This window comes from Protopterus annectens, chromosome 9.part0 (genome assembly GCF_019279795.1).
Source record: "Protopterus annectens isolate FY-2018-M chromosome 9.part0, PAN1.0, whole genome shotgun sequence".
Taxonomy (NCBI): domain Eukaryota; kingdom Metazoa; phylum Chordata; order Ceratodontiformes; family Protopteridae; genus Protopterus; species Protopterus annectens.
The window spans coordinates 1123395126-1123412137 of NC_056743.1; the positions used below are offsets into that span (position 1 = coordinate 1123395126).

Below are 17012 nucleotides of genomic sequence, written 5' to 3' on the forward strand. Positions count from 1 at the left end.
GGTACAGACCAACAAGGCAAGGTGTTTGATACTATGGATAAAAATCTTTCCAAAATGTCTAGATAATAGCTTTAGTTGAAATATAAGCTTAAACAACTGAAAAAGAAAGAGAAAGACCAGGTTATTACAACAGGCCAACTGGACAATACAAATGTTTCAGAAAAATGTGGACACTGACAGTTCAATCAGTTTTCTAGAAAAATTAAATACCATTCTCATTGTAATATTTTAACATGCATTGGTTTTTGCCATAGAGAGAAAAAATAAAATTAATCCAAATCATCCATTTATAACTATTCAGAAATTAAAGACCTTACTGCAGCTATAGACAGCAAACTACATATGTGTAAGTACACTTCACATAGCATTAGATCTCTGAATAAATCACGGCTGCAGTTGCAGTAGTATATGAGTTATAGACTGACAATGATATAAGAGACAGTCTTCTAAAGCATTAGGCTCCTTCCACATGTGCCCAGGTTGCTGAATATATGAGATCTCAGTGGAATAAAACATCCCTTGGTGCAAAAGCTTCAGGACTTTCTTGGCAACTGAAAAAGGGAGGCTATGGTCTTAAAAAAAAAGGTAACATTAGGTACAGATATACAAATCCTTACCCAGGCCTAAACATAAACATATAAAATGGAGTGGAGGTGCTACTGCAACAGTGAGTTATACAACCATCTACAGTTATGGAAAGTCTATTTGCATAACTGTACTATGTTCCTTCATAATCAATGCTCCAGTATCTATAGCAGTTTTGGTAGAATACCAAAGTTTATTCAGTTTGGGAGGAGGAAAGCTGAAGGTCTAGGAGCCCTTGGAGAATTGTCTTAGCACATCCTGTTCTATACCTAGAAAAGTAATCCAGTTTATAATGCTTTGAAAAACTATGGACAGAGGTCCAAGTAGCTTCCTCTAGAATGCTTTTAAAGTTCATCCCTTTCCAAAAAGCTAGAGGAAGCAACGATCCTTGGTGAATGATCCTTGTCCCTGCCTTGAAGTGCCCTATTATGGTGGGAATAAAGAAATAGCATTTCAAACCATTTGGAAATGGTCTGTTTTGATGTGGATTTCTCTATTTTCCTTCCTTCGTAGGAACTGAACAGCCGTTCAGCTTTTCTGAAAGGTTTGGTTCTGCCAAGACAATAACTGAGCTGCCAAGTATGTCTGGAGTATGAAGAATCCTTTCACCCTGTGTTTTGTAATTTCTGGATAGAAGATAGGCATATGGATGGTTTGGCTTAATGTAAACTCTGAAACCACTTTAGGCACACATGAGCAATCTCTTCTCCTCTATGCCTCTATCTCTTCTATGCCTCCCTACCCTCCCACAAAATGAAAACATAGTCACTTTATGTATAGCCCTATGCTGTTACACGCTGAAAGAACAAATGAAGACACTCAAGTTTGATTGTGAAAAATGTTAAAGAAAAAATTACCACACCATTCTCAGCTCCCTTGTAAGCTAGTGTAAGTGATCTTGTGTGCACATATTTGAGTATTGCTGGTTTCTGACTATGCTGAGTAAAAAGCATTAGTTGAGAATGGGGTCCCTCTACTAAGCCTGTTTCAAACTTCTACTGTACAGAATAATTTACTGCCAAGCTGTATGCATATTTAAATAGATGCATAGATACTTCTCCCCCACCTCAGAAATAAACACAACACTAAATTCAAAAATAAAGCCCCGTGGGCAGCATACTAAAAGAAAAAAATACTCATTGCATGCAGAAATTAATGTAACTCTCAGAAAGCCAAAAACATTCTTGCTAAACTAAACAAGGAACTCAGAACTGTGATTAAATCAACCAAAGTCTAATGTGATCTAAAAATATAAACCCACGTGAAAGATAGTCACATAGTATTTTTTTAAACTGTGCTAGAAATTTCAGTGACTGGCACTCCAGTGAGCTGATAACAAATTATATGACATACTTGGACCAGAGGATATAGCCAATCCACTGGCCAACTAATTCAGATTGAACTTCATCACCCCAATCTTCTAATATTCTCACATCAAATACCTGCATCTGTAACCCCCTCAAATCTCTGAACAATTTCTGAAGTTACTACCTAAGGCCAAGAGAATAATGTCTGTTGGGACTGGATAACATACCAGGCTGCCTACCGGTTCACCTGAACCTGGTATGTTGAACCCCCTATAAAGGCTATTCAGTACATATCTAATTGGTTTTGTGCTGGATGAATGAAAGACTGCAACAGAGACTTCAGTGGGCCCTGGCAGTTATATACACATAAGTCTAATTAGTCTATGGGAGCTTATGAGAACAATGATCTGCCCCTTGATCACCACATATTCACTATTGTAAGGAAGGTATTTGTCATGGTACAGCTTATATCTAAAGGCATATCATTCATATTCAGCACATAATTGTTTCCCTCTACTTGGCACTCATTCGGTCAATCACTGAGTATAACGCCCCTTCTGGTATGTACCTCTCCAAACACTTGTCACAAGAGGATGTCATCTAACCCTCAAACATATAAGAATTATTCCAAATCAGCACTCCTACTAATGACTTATACCATGGTAACATTTTCATCCCCCCAAACCATGTGAACTCTGATACCAGTTTACAGAAACCATATACTATCATGTAAACAGCTGTACCCACAAGGAATAAGCAGAGAACCAACTTGAATAACAAGCCACCCTGGAGGAATCCCGATATCAACAAGTTGCATTACAAAAGGAGGAAAATTATGGCCAAAATAGGAAGTGCAATACCCAGCAAGGTAAGAAACCAGTCAAACTAAATTATCAAGCCCACCAAAGCCAAATCTGAGGCAGAAATATTCTCAAAATCAAAGGATAACCACAAGGTCTTCATCAGCTTTGTCCGCAACCTCAAAGGTAACACAGCAGTGTACTGAACAAATTGTAAATGGAACCACCTAAAAGGAATCAGAGGATATACCAAACCTGTTGACTGATAAATGTAATCCCAATTTCACCTCTTCTTCCCCACAGTACCTCTCAGAAGACACCCCTGACCATAACTCTTCTGGATATCACTAGCAAACAGGTCTTCAATGCACTCTTTAAAGCAAAGAATACTACATCAATGGGCCCTGATAATACCCTGGGGTACCTGTTGGATAGCATGGCCTATAAGCTATCAAATGCTCTAAAATCACTGCTCAGCATTAGCCTTCTAACTGGCTTCATGCTTAGAATGGGGGACTGCAACAGTTAATCCTCAACACAAGGTTTGGCCTTCTATGGACCTGGATAACTACAGACCATAAGCCTTACTAGTCTTGTATTTTAAGTAAAGGAACCTCTTATTTACTTCTACAGTGATTACAGATATTGAAATAAAATAGCATAAGCACTGCTAGCCATTTGCTAAACAATACAGTCTCACAGTGAAAACAGACTTAGCATGAGCAGCAAACTTCTATGCCCTTGCAACTCACATTCATTGAAAAGGCATGAAAACCCATATTAAAAGAAAATGCATCTGGCCAGTGGAGAATTAAGTTTACTTTTGAGCTGTTTTCAAACCATAGGCTCCTTGCACACATTTATAGGGCCATGCACATGTGTTCTTTGATTCAGCTTCCTGATTTATTAAATTATATTCCTTGTATAATACAGCACCATTTATTAGAATGGTGTTTTAAATTTGTAGTTATGAAATTCTTCTAGTAAGCAATGAAACAAAATATATGAACCAATAATGAAAAAAACTACCCATTTCAGAAAATTTCAACCATAAAAGGCCTCTCAAATGTCTGTCTTTACAATTCACCAATATTACTCAATAAGCACAATGTCTACAGAATTAAAAAAAATCATCCGAATAATTCCGCATTAAAGAGATCTGTAACTAATAAAGAGGTTGCTACTGGCAAACAACTTTACATTTCAGTGTTTCATCTGCAAATTTAGTGCCTGCTACCCTTGAAGTATTACCTATGTAACATTAAAAAAAATATTGGTAAGGTGGTAATATTGCAATAGGGAATGTCTGACAAAGTGACAAAGTTCATAGTTGCTATGCATCTCATACAAAGGAGGACACACTCAGGAGTGGAGAACTCCTATCCCCCCTTAAAATGCATCAAATAATCAGCAATCAAAATGGCACAACAGTATCAGCACTACATCTACATGGTGTGGAAGTACAATCCACAGCCTTCGACACCAAAGGCAATTATGCTACTAAAACTGCTTTCAGATTCTACAGCACAAACAGTGACTGCCATTTGCTAAACAAAACAGTTGCACATTGAAAACAGACAACAGTAAACTTATCTTCCCTTGAAACTCACAATTCTATGAAAATGAAATGGAACTCATTCCCTTGAAAAACTTAGTTCTCTGAAAATGTACTGAAACTCAAACTCACAAGTCCGTCGGCAGTTTTGTAGTTGGTATAGAGGATTCAGACTCTTGTCTCCTGTAACCAATTTACAGGGTTAAACCTGATCAAGTTAATTGACTAATTTGCCCTCCCCTTAACTTGAGCATTACACACCATACCTCCATATCTCTCACCTCTTAGCATAAGAAATCTGGACAAATCCGAAAATAATGGAAGGACAAAGGCCCCAAAATGGGGACAGATTTTAAATATTGCTCTTACAGACTTAGAAAGTTGCTAGAATAGCAGCGTTTGTCTTGGCATGCATTTTCTAAAGGAAATGAAGTCTGAAACTCAAATGTATGATATTTAGTTATTTCAGTCCTCAGTGATTTGCCAGAAAACCACAAATATTGAGAAACAGGCCAAATATATGAGGCAAAAATCAGGACATTCTGCAAAAATCTAGACAGCTGAGAGGTACACGTCTCAATCTCTTAGTGCAAGAAATCTGGACAATGCCTGAAATAAATGGACATACAATAGCTCAAAATAGGGATCATGCCTCCAACCACTTAAAGCAAGAAATCTGGACAAAGCCAGTAGTAATGGGGGAACAAAGGCCCAAAAATAGGGAAACATTATTAAATATTGCCCTTACAGACTTAGAAAGTTCATATAATTACAGGTTTTGCATTAGCATGAATTTTCTGAAGGACACAGAATTTGAAACTCAAATGTCTGACATTATTTTCTCACTTCAGTCTGCAATGTTTGGCCAGTAATTTGGAAAACCACCAATTTTAGGAGAAATGGAACAAAAATATGAGGCAAAATCTAAACATTCTGTGAAAATCTGGACAGTCGAGAGGTATGATAGGGATATATTTTAAATAGATTCATAGGTTCATAGGGGATTACTAGGCTAACGGCTTAACAGCCTTGAAAACCTAGTCAATATAATTTGATTTTACCCAATATATGGCCCCTAGGTGCAAGGGGATGGCATGCATTTGTGCCTATGCCTTAAGTATCTTACAGGCTGCCACTGTTCATAAGGGACATGAGCACTACCCCAGGTGTGAATTTGTGATTTCCCCATCCATTGATCCAAAATGCATTTGAAGTGGGCCAGGGAAGGCTCTGTGTAATGTGAATAGGAAGTCTGTTCCAAAGAAAGGACAATCTCTGAGACACGTATCTGTCTCTAACATGTTTTATTTGAGTCGTTGACTAATTTTAGATCCCTAGATCAGGTGACCCTCATGCTGTTTGACTTGTGGATGTGTAGCAGCTTCATCAGGGCTGGATTGTAAGTGCCTTGAAGGTCAGGGATAGGTCACCCCTTAATATTGTGTAGGAGACAGAGTAAAAGGATAGGACTTTGTCTAAACAAACAGGACATGTTGTTTACACCCCATATTTTCTTTGTGAGCAACCTCTGAAGTCACTCCAGCTGCTGTAAATGCCTAGTCATGTACATGCCAAATGGCACATTGTACTTGATTACTGGTCTAATGAAGGTTGAGTACAGTGGGAATATAATTTCCTTGGATCTGGATACCATACCTTTAATCTTAATTTATATCATATCTTTAATTTTCTACATCTGATACCTTGTCCTTAGTCTGGGAGACTTAGACATTGTTTTCTTTACCGGTGCAAATGCTAGTGTAGTGAGGGTGTTTTATGCTGTACATATGCATTTGCATTCTGCTTACAAAATGTGTTTTGAAGTAAGGAGGTAGCCTTCAAGTTCAGTAAATACTTAAATCTCTTGCATATTAAATCATTAATTTAGACCCATAAAAGGAGTTACAGACTGAAGTTTACAATTAGATCTGTAGCTTAATTCTTCACTTTAATTTGGGTCCTTATCAAGAAGTTTACACCACTGGTACTATTCAACCTTCTTAATTACTGTATTTGTTAATTGGGAAAGCAAACTGTTCTACTGCAGGCACTTTTCAACCGTGACTGAGCCAAAAGGGTTAACAGTAAATTTAATACATATTTTTCTGTCACTACTTTAACCACTGTATTTCAGGAGAAAACTGGAACACACACAAAAAAGTTAATCACACAATCAATTGATAAATAAAAATCCCTAGAGGCATGGGAAAAACACACAAGTTCTACACAGACAATAATTTATAATCCCTAGATTTTGGGTCTATAAGGCAAAAACATTAAGCACCGATGCTTCTCTTTTTGACAGGATGCACTACAACAGAAATGGGACAAATAACTAGTGTCCCTCGACAAGTGACCACACACACACACACACACACACACACACACACACACACACATGCATAGTGATTTTCTTTAGAAAGTAAGCTTGTCAGATCCCTCAGCCTCTTTGCACAGGAAATCTCGACAAAGCCAAAAAAGTGGGGTGGAGCAAACGCTCAAAAATAGGGACAAATTTTAAATATTGCTCTTATAAACTTAGAAAGTTCCTAGAATAAAAGGTTTTGTGTTAACATGCATTTTCTGAAGGATATAAAGTCTGAAACTCAAATGCCTCCCATTATTTGGTGAATTTAGTCCTCACTGGTTTGCCAAATCAGAATGAAATATGACACAAAAATCTGGACAGTCTGAGAAAATCTGGACAGTTGAGAGGTGAAGCTGATAACCTCATCCACTGTACACTTTTACAGTTTTAATAATTTTTGTAATCAGTTTTTAAGTAAACAGCATCCTGCCCAGTACTTATGATGCATTTTATATTTTTATACAATTTCTTTTTCTTGAAATTTTAAATATAGTGTAATAAAAAATGCAGAAGCTGGATGCTTCAAATTCAGTTACATCTTAAGATCGGGGAGGAATCGTTGGGATTTCCATTTGTTTACATCACCGCAAGGTAAGAACATAGCTAAGGTCACAGTTAAGATTGTTCAGTCATTGGAAAAAGAATACATGTGATGGCACATTTTGCGTAAGTTAACATTCAGATGTCTTTCAGCAAAACCAAAGAAACCATTTTGTTGTGATGGCATCACCTGGAACTAGGATAATATATAAAAGGTAAAGAAAAGAAAGAATTTACCTTAGAGGCTGTGAGTAAAGCTAGAGCCCCAAATAACAGATTCTTTGATAGCATCAGTCTTACAAACTCTGCAACAACTAAACAATCTGACAAGACTGAAGGAAGCCTTGTACCTCTAACCCCTTTTATTTAATTTGTAAACCTGTATGATGCCAGTAAATGTACAACTGGTCACAGTGAGTCTCCTTACAGTATCTGAGTTTGCAGGGTTCAACATATCTGCTGCATTGCTGGTTAGGTTCAGCATCTGGGCGTTCCTCCACTGATCTGCAGGGAATGTTCTCCGCGCAAAGAGAAACTGGAGAGAGAACAGGGCATCAGTTACTGCCTGTAGAAATAAAACAAAACAAAAACAATTACTATGTTAAACATCAATTACTGCCTGTAGAAATAAAACAAAACAAAAACAATTACTATGTTAAAGTCACTGAGGTAGCTTTAAATTGAAACCATTCACACAATACAAGATATTAAAATGCATACAGTTAACAACAGGTAGCACAAAAATGTAAACCCAGTACAGCAGTGTGGTGTATAATTCGGGATAATATTTCCACCTGAGGACTGTTTAATAAACAAGTAGGATAACTGAAACAGGGACAGTCATGGAAAGGCAGGTGATGCAGATTTAGATGCAAAGCCCGATGTGAAGAAATACTCAGTAAGTAAGGGATAAATAAACTGAAAATATACCCAGCACTTCATTTACACCATTTTCGTTGTGTACCCCTACTCAGTGTGCACACTTTAAATGCATTCATAAGATAACCATCTGATATTCTGAGACTCCAACCTAGGAGACTAAATGAGCAAAAAATGCAGACTTGTATGTATCATGCCAAGTTCACTGTTTTCACGAGGGATCTCAACTACCCCTCCATATATTGCAATCCTACACCACTGCTAATGCACAAGCCCAGTGATTCCACACTGAACTGGATGCCATTGCCAACCTTTTGGTTGACAGGTTCAGCTCAACCCCCCATACACACACCCTACCTCCATTTATTCCAAAGGAAATACCACATAGCATAATGCCCCCAACTATTACTAGGGAACAGGTCATTAATACACTTTTCAAGGCCAAAAACTCTGTATTGATGGGTCCCCATAACATCCCAGAATGTTTAATAAATAACATGAAATATGTATAAATAGTAACGAAAAACACCACGATAAAGCAAAGGTGCCTGCACAGTTCCAATAAAAATGTCATAAATTGTAAATGTAAACAAGTACTGTGCAAGACTCACCCAGGCAGTTTTTAAGTTCCAAGCATAAACTATGCTGCAAATGTCTGTTCAGACCAATATTCCAACAGAAGCAGTTTCCTTTCCAAAAAAGGCAAGGTTGCTTTTAAAACACAAGCATAAACTGTGCTACAAATGTCTATTCAGACCAATATTCCAACGACATCAATTTATTTTACAAGAAAACAAAGTTGTAGAAAGATATATAAAAGACTGCTTTTTATTATTAATAACAAGAGGTGAGCACTTTCGCTTTACAGCTTCTTCGGGCCATGATAAAACTGAGAAAAATTCACTTTTATATACACGCTCATAAATAATTACTCAAACAATTAAACAATTAAACAATGTTTACATTCATATATATGCTAGATGGAAGACTATATTTCATATGAGATATATTTTATTTTCTATAAATGTTTGTGTAAACTTTATACTAATTTTATATATCAGTTCTGTTATATGATTTTATATGAATGTAAACATTTTATTGAAGTCACAGAATTCACTGCAGTCTATGTGAATGGCTTCATTTTCACAAACTGATTTTTTACTAACAGAACTAATTGTTTAATTGTGTAATAGTCTTTTATATATCTTTCTACAACTTTGTTCTCTTGTAAAAGAAATTGATGTCGTTGGAATATTGGTCTGAATAGACATTTGTAGCACAGTTTATGCTTGTGTTTTAAAAGCAGCCTTGCTTTTTTGGAAAGGAAACTGCTTCTGTTGGAATATTGGTCTGAACAGACATTTGCAGCATAGTTTATGCTTGGAACTTAAAAACTGCCTGGGTGAGTCTTGCACAGTACTCGTTTACATTTACAATTTATAACATGAAATATGACCTCTCTGGTCCACTTGAATCACTTTTCAGTTGGAGCCTTCAGTCAGGTTTTGTGCCCAGGGAATGGAATATGGTTACAGTCATTCCCCTGCACTAAGGATGTTCCACCACTGACCCAGATAAATACAGACTCATAAGTCTTACCAGTCTCATATGTAAGGCCATGGAAAGAATCATCATGGATATGATACATTAAGTCGTAGGTAACCTGCAAATCACAGTTCACCTTTGTTAAAGGAAGATCATGCCTATTAAATTTGGTGGACGTTTTTGAGGGTCACCAAAACACTGTATGAAAGTAAGACTGTGCCCACAGCTTGCCTCGAGCTGGCCGAGGATTTTGATACAGTACACCACTCAGGCATTAGTCAATCTCATTAGTTTAGGTAGAGACCCTTTTAATCACCCACTGAATAGCCAGCTGGCTCACTGATAGGACCCAGGAGGTCAAAATAGGTGAGGTCAGCTTCACCAAGAAGCCAGGCAATAGCAAAATGCCCCAGGGCTTAGTACTGGGCCTGCTCCTTTTTGGCATCAATTTCTTTGAACTGGAAGCAAACGCTGAAGGTTTATGGCTGACCAAGTTTGCAGATGTTTACAACCTGGGGATTATCATTGATTCCCCCGTAGACACTAGCATTTTTGAAGGTCTGACTAGCAAATGATGGCAAAGCCATGGTCTTAATTTAAGAAAAGCATAATTGTACTGTTTGGGAAGTCAACCACCCTAGCTAATTACAATGTTGATAATTCACCCCTAAGAGTCGACCTAGTGGTCAAGGATCTGTGTATACAGTAGCCTTACCTTAAATTACCACATGGTCACAGTGGTGATGAAATCCTTTTATGCTGAGCAACTTATAAATAAGGACATGGCATCTATGTCCAAAGAAGTCATTATCTCACTGTACTCTGCCCTTATCAGACTAATCAGAGTACAATGCTCCCTTTGGTATGTATCTGACTAGGCATATGCAGCAACTAGACTGACCTCAGAGGTTTCTTACAAAAAGAATACAATGTGCAACAATCCCACCTTATGCAGAGCTCCTTAAATCCCTTTCCCTCTACTCAGTCTCCTACATATTGCTGAGGGGTGGTCTATGCCTGGCTTACAAGGCATCTGTAAACCCCCTTCTCCTACATATTCGTAAGTCAAAGAGTACCAGTAATACAAGGTCTAGGGACTAGAATCCTGTCTGTGTCCTAAACAGAATGTGCTGGAGAGACGCATATATGTCCCAAAGTCTGCCCATCTTATGGAACAGGCTTCCCATCCATGTAAAGTTGAATTTGTCTATTACCCATTTTAAGTGCAACCTTGATCAGTGGATGGAGAATATGAAATTTACACTGGGCCTGGTACTCATGTCACTTATGGACAGAGGTAGCTTATAAATGCCTTGCTCTCGATGTCCTATTCGGATACAGGGCATCATTATTCTTTCTGGAAAACTTGACTAGGCTTAGAGATCCCCCCACCCCAAGGTCACTAGCCAACCAATCTGTGAATCTATGAACTGTGCTCTACAGATATGGGTAGTGAGTGTGAAATGTATGAGTGGCAACAGATGGTGAAAAATGCTACACCATCATCCACCCTTTGTAACTACATACTGCACATAATCAGTTTCTGTGATGATCCACAGGGTTTTATCACCAGGTCACTCTGTTATGGCAGGATAGCTGAAATAAAGTAAATGCCAGCTAGAGTAAAGTACATAAACCTATATATATATATATATATATATATATATATATATATATATATATATATATATATATATATATACACTTTTATTGGGACACTACATGAATATGTAAACAGTTTCCATAATCCCATTTTGTACAATCACACTTAAGGATGTACAGTGGGAACAACTGAGCTGCAAATGCATGTCTAATTGCAAACTTATTGAAGTTGCTTAAAAGTTCCACGTTTAATTTCCTAACCATGAACAGCTCTAGTTGCAGCAATCCGTTATTTAAGTTTATCACTGCTGGAATTCTTAGAGTTTCTTATTGTTTTATCTGTCTTATTATTTCTTATTCTCATACTCTTATTGTGTGAACATGGCTGATTGTGAAGACGTTGCTCCAAACATCTACCTTTAAGACCCTAACCATGAACTGCTCTTTGCAGAAATACAATATTTAAAATCTGTCCTTATTATTTGTGGCTCTGTCCAGAGTTATTGTACGAGAGGTTGAGAGGTATGGGGCAAAAGGTATGTAAACCTCTGTCCAGAGTTATTGTGCGAGAGGTTGAGAGGTATGGGCAAGAGGTATGCAAACTTCTTAATTGATGCTGGTGCCAGGGATCACTCTCACTCTTCACTCTCTCTCTCTCTCTCTCTCTCTCTCTCTCTGTCGCTCATGCACACACACTGTTCTGCTTTCATGCATGCATTCACTCACACATGCAGACACACACAAGCACTTTTTATCCATTTAATTTGTTTTTATTCTACACTCACTAAACAGCAAAACCGCTGCTTGGCGAGTTTAAAATAATGGCTCGATCAATCTCACTGTTCACTTTCTCATACACATATACACAGTCTCTTCTGCTTTTCACACATATATACATTCTGCTTTCATGCACGCATTCACTCACACATGCAGATAGAAACAAACATACTCACACAGATACATACATACATTCACTTTTTTGTTTCACTCCCTGCCTAAAGGTTTCTCTGCAGCCTCAGAACCAAATGATCCAAATCCTGGTGGTTGGGGACCGCTACTTTACACTTCAATGTAAATATTCAATACTACAGCTATGACTGGTTTAGATTTTGATTACCATTTTCTGGTAATTGCTTTTCCAGCAGCCAATAGCATTAAACTTAGTAAGGCCTTATTATTTATATCTCAGCTCAAAAGAATCATTTCCTTAGTTACAACCATTTGCTTCCCCAACATTTCTGAAACTCTATCAATGTCTCTGTGATATCTTTCAGTATGTAGGGGAGCATGTGTCATTCTCATGTACAGCCAGAGGAAACAGCAAATACCATGCAAGGATTTTATTATATAGCACATTTCCTCTGAGGTAGTAAGGACCATAGATTGTAAACAAATTGAAATACAGGAGTGCACAGCTTAATGTCCTTCTGCACAACATCCGACCGCACTTATATCCATGCTGTAGAAGCAGATATAAATGCGATCAGTCATTGTGCAGAAGGACGTTAAGCAAAGCAGAATACAAAGTATAGGGTGTTCACGTAAAGATCAGTGCCACTTAATATTCTATGGGATAATACCTATCCTGGATGTTAAGTGGCACATGCCTGTAAAGGCCCCATCTAGTGAACTGGGTAGAAGATATGTGAACCACAAATGCATCACTCTACTGACCGGTCTATATTGTACAAGGTAAAATCTAAAATGTGTCTGCAGGCCGTCTGGCAGTTATCATGACTCCCACATATAGCATACCTGTGAACTGTACCAATGGAACGTGAGGAGTAAGTTTGCATGGGACCATCTTATTTGTGATGATGATTATGCCATGGAACCTTGTCTAATGCCACCTGTAAGAAATCCACAAAACCAAACAGGTCATGGACACAGTGCCCAATTGTAAACAGGAAACATTAATGAGCATGTGTTTGTTCTATTAAAGGCACACTTTCCCTGTCTGAAATCATCCAGAGGTGCCCTCAAGTATGACCCCAGCACATGTGCAAAACTACTGCAAGACTGTGCAGTGTTACACAGTATCATACTTAGGAAGCAGTTACAGCAGGCTTGGCACCTACAGGGCAGCAGTCCTCAGCACACCAGGCAGTGGAGGCAGAGTCATTCAAGGTATCCATGGATGAGCAAGGAGCATGGGATGATAGTGCCAGACTTGAGGCAGGAGCTGAAAGGTGTGACAAAGACAAACAGGCAGTAACTTGCAAACAGCTTCAAAACACAGAAGGTTCATAGGTTCATAGGTAGGTACTAGGCTATTAGACATAGGGCCTATATAAGCCTAGTCAAAAAAGTTCCCTGGCTTTCGCCACCCAACAAAATTATTTTCCAGTGCCCCTGTCTAGCAGAGCCACAGAAGTAATCCCCGGTGTGAATTTCCTATTCCCCATCCAATTGTCAAAATTTTTCTTAAAGATGGCTAATGAGGAGCTTTGTCTGACATGTATGGGTAGTCTGTTCCAAAGCATGGGAAGTCTCTGGGACAAGAATCTATCCCTCCAGCATGTTCTGTTTATTGTTGTGACAGGGTTTAGGTTCCTGGAGAATGTGGCTCGGAGAGATTGTGATTTCTTTAAGTGTAGCATATCCAACAGATCTGGGTTTGACATGGCTTTGTATGTTAGGCAGAGGTCGCCTCTGAGTAGGTGATATGCGATGGAGTAGAGCTGGAATTTTTTGAGACGGTCTGCATATGGCATCTGTTTGAGGCTGGTAATCCTCTTAGTGAGGTATTTCTGTGGCCTTTCTAGTTGTTGTGTCTTGCGTGGTACATGACAAAAAGGGTGTTGTACTCTACTCATTCCTAATCAGACCCATTATAGAGAGGAGCAATGATCTCTTTTTTTTTCTGGAGAACACCTTTGTGATGAGGTGTGCCATTTAGAAGGATTTCCTGACTACTGTGGCGATGTGATTATCAAAGGAGAGGCTACTGTCCACCTGTGTCCCAAGGTCTATTATCACACTTTCGGTGTTTAGTAGGCTACTGCCTATATGGTAGCTCATGGGTACAGTATTTTTTACAAAGGGGATGACAATGCACTTCTAAGCATTGAGCTTGAGGCCACGACCGACACCAAGCATCAGTCTCAGTGAGGCCCCTTGTCCACATCATTAGACAATTCTATTATGGCACCTAGTTTGTAGTCATCTGCAAATTTCACTAGCCAAAGACCTGCTATATTAGCCTGGACTTCTGAGAAGTAGATACCAAATAGAAGAGGACCCAGGACTGAGCCCTGTGGTACTCCACTTGTCACTGGTCTGAACTCGGATTTGGAGTCTGCTACTTTCACTGTGTGGGTTCTATCAGTGAGCCATTTGGTCACCCATCTTGTGACATACGGATATATGCCCAGTCTAGTGAGTTTATCTATAATTCCATAGTGGTGGATGGTGTCAAAAGCCTTGGCAAGGTCAAGATAGGCTGTGTGCACCACCTTACCCTCATCCACTGCTCTGGTGATGCTTCAAAGAAGTCAATCAAGTTTAGGAGACATGATCTACCTTTTACAAACACAAACTGAGTGGGGTCTTGAGTTTGGAAGTTACCTATGTCTTTGTTTGTATGCTCCAAGATGATATGTTCCATGGCCTTGCAGACAAGGCTATTCAGGCTAATGGGGCAGTAGTTCCCAGGGTCCATGGTGACACCCCCTTTGTAGAGTGGGATAACTGTCACTGTGCGCCATTCATTAGGCACAAAGCCTGAGGTGAGGCTATGATTGAACAAGTTACTTAGGTGGGGTGCCAGTTTGTTCTGTAGTTCATGCAGAATGCAGCCTGGGATGTTGTCTGGTCTCATGGATACTGTGTTCTTGGCTTTGGAAAGTGCAGTCTTTACTTTTGCGTCCATGATTACAGGGGCTTTGCATTCTTCTGGCATAGAGATGGGTCCTTTAGAGGGTGACGGGGGGTAAAGTTAGCACTGAACCTATTTGCCAGGATGTTGGCAGTATCGGTTGGTTCTGTATATCTAGTGCCATTGTGCTGTAGCACAGAGCAGATCGGAGTGTTCACATTGAGATTCTTGACATAGCTGTAGAATGCTTTGTGGTTGTCTTTGGAATCAGTGGTGATTTTATTTTCATAACTAGCTTTGGAAGATTTTAAGAGGGATATCAGCTTCTTACCGAGGCTGGCCAGGGAGTTCCTGCAATCATGGGATTTTACTCTTTTTTGCAACAGCTTCTTCCTTCTATTGTAGAGTTGTATTTATGGCAAGAGACCACCAGATTGGCTTCCTTTTTTTAGCTTGTATTCGGATCTGACCAGCGAGGAGTTGACCTCTGGCATGGAGCATCAGTTACCCATATTGGTGATGACCAGGTCCAGGATATTGCTGCCCCTGGTGGGGGTATGGACATGCTGATCCAGGGCGTTGGAATTTATGAATTCCAGAAAATGTTGAGCAAATGAGTTAGTACACGAGTAGTTTTCCCAGTTGATGGTGGGGTAGTTGAAATCTCCCATTATTAGGGTACTGGGATGTACCTTAAAATTATCCAGTGTATCAAGAAATGTGGAGTTGGCATCCTAGAGCATGGTAGGGGATCTGTAACAAGCTACAACCTGGACTGCAGTCTTGCCCAGTGTTAGTTGCACCTGGATAATTTTGGATACATTATGTTGATCAACTAGCCTGGAGGTGTGGATATCCTTATTGAATATAGAAACACCACCTCCTTTCATGTTTCGGTCCAGGTTAAGTGGCTGAAAGGTGTGGTATGAATTATAGCCTGGTAATGCAGGGGTGCTCTCTAGAGCCTTGAACCAGGGCTCTTGTCACTGCACATATGCCGATGTTCTCCCATCTTAAGGAGTGCCTCGAGTGAGTGCAGTTTTTGCACTCCTCACGGTCCTGCTCTGTGTGTGTTTTAGTCCTGTTGGGCAGCCTTTTAGACTTTGTTATGCATATTTATTTCCTTTTATTCAGTTCTCATTCTTTTATACTGGCTTCTTACTTCTATATCTTATACAGTTTATACTGTGCTCTCCACACTGTCATGATAAGCTACGTTTGCAACACATGGCTTAGTTTGTCAGCTTTATAAGCTTACTGAGACTGTCAGTCTGAAGAAATTCTACATAAGAGAATGAACTCTACCAGTTCTTTCACAGTCTGTCCTTCATACTTTTTGCACTGTTTTCTTTTTTCTTTAGTCTTTTTTTATCAGGTTATTATTTCAGCAAACATTTTACGGTATTGCCTTTTGTTGTTTACTTACTGTATTTGGAATGTTATTACATTGTTACATTTTTGATACATACTTATTCTATTTCTTTAAACAAAATGGTTTGACTTCTTCTTTCGACTTTTTACCAGTTGGGGTCACCACAGTGGATCACCTGTCCGCTCATGTTTGGCAGTGGAGTTTTACAGTGTCTAGTTGCCAGCCCGGCACCCAAACTTCCACAGAAGGCACACACATGCACACACTCATGCCTAGGGCCAATTTAGAGTGTCCAATCCACCTACAGCATGTCTTTGTGATGTGGGAGGAAACCGTAGCATCTGGAGGAAATCCACGAGACCACAGGGAGGACATGCAGACTCCGCACAGAAAGCACCCCAGCCGAGAATCAAACCAAAGCACCTCTTGCTGTGAGGTGGCAGCGTTAACTTCTGCACCATCGCATCTGCCCAAACAAAATGGTTTGACTATTAGAAAAATTAACAGGCCATTCAAGTTTTTTACAGGAACTCACCTTTTGAAAGATGATGCTGATAACCTAAATATTTGAGGCAATGAAATGTCATCCCCTTAGATTTAGAAACACTACAGCTGCAATCATGGCCCTCCTCTGTTTACTGT

At 39.2% G+C, this 17012-nt stretch overlaps 1 protein-coding gene across 2 annotated transcripts in view; it reads right to left on the reverse strand.

The window, feature by feature from the left end:
- The window catches only part of NCKAP1L (NCK associated protein 1 like), a 1498172-nt gene that overhangs the window by 1141027 nt on the left and 340133 nt on the right, over window positions 1-17012 (reverse strand). For both annotated transcript variants that reach the window (XM_044083976.1, XM_044083975.1), the window contains one exon: window positions 7583-7720. In XM_044083976.1, the coding sequence (XP_043939911.1) occupies window positions 7583-7720 (138 nt within the window). The remainder of the gene's footprint in view (window positions 1-7582; window positions 7721-17012) is intronic.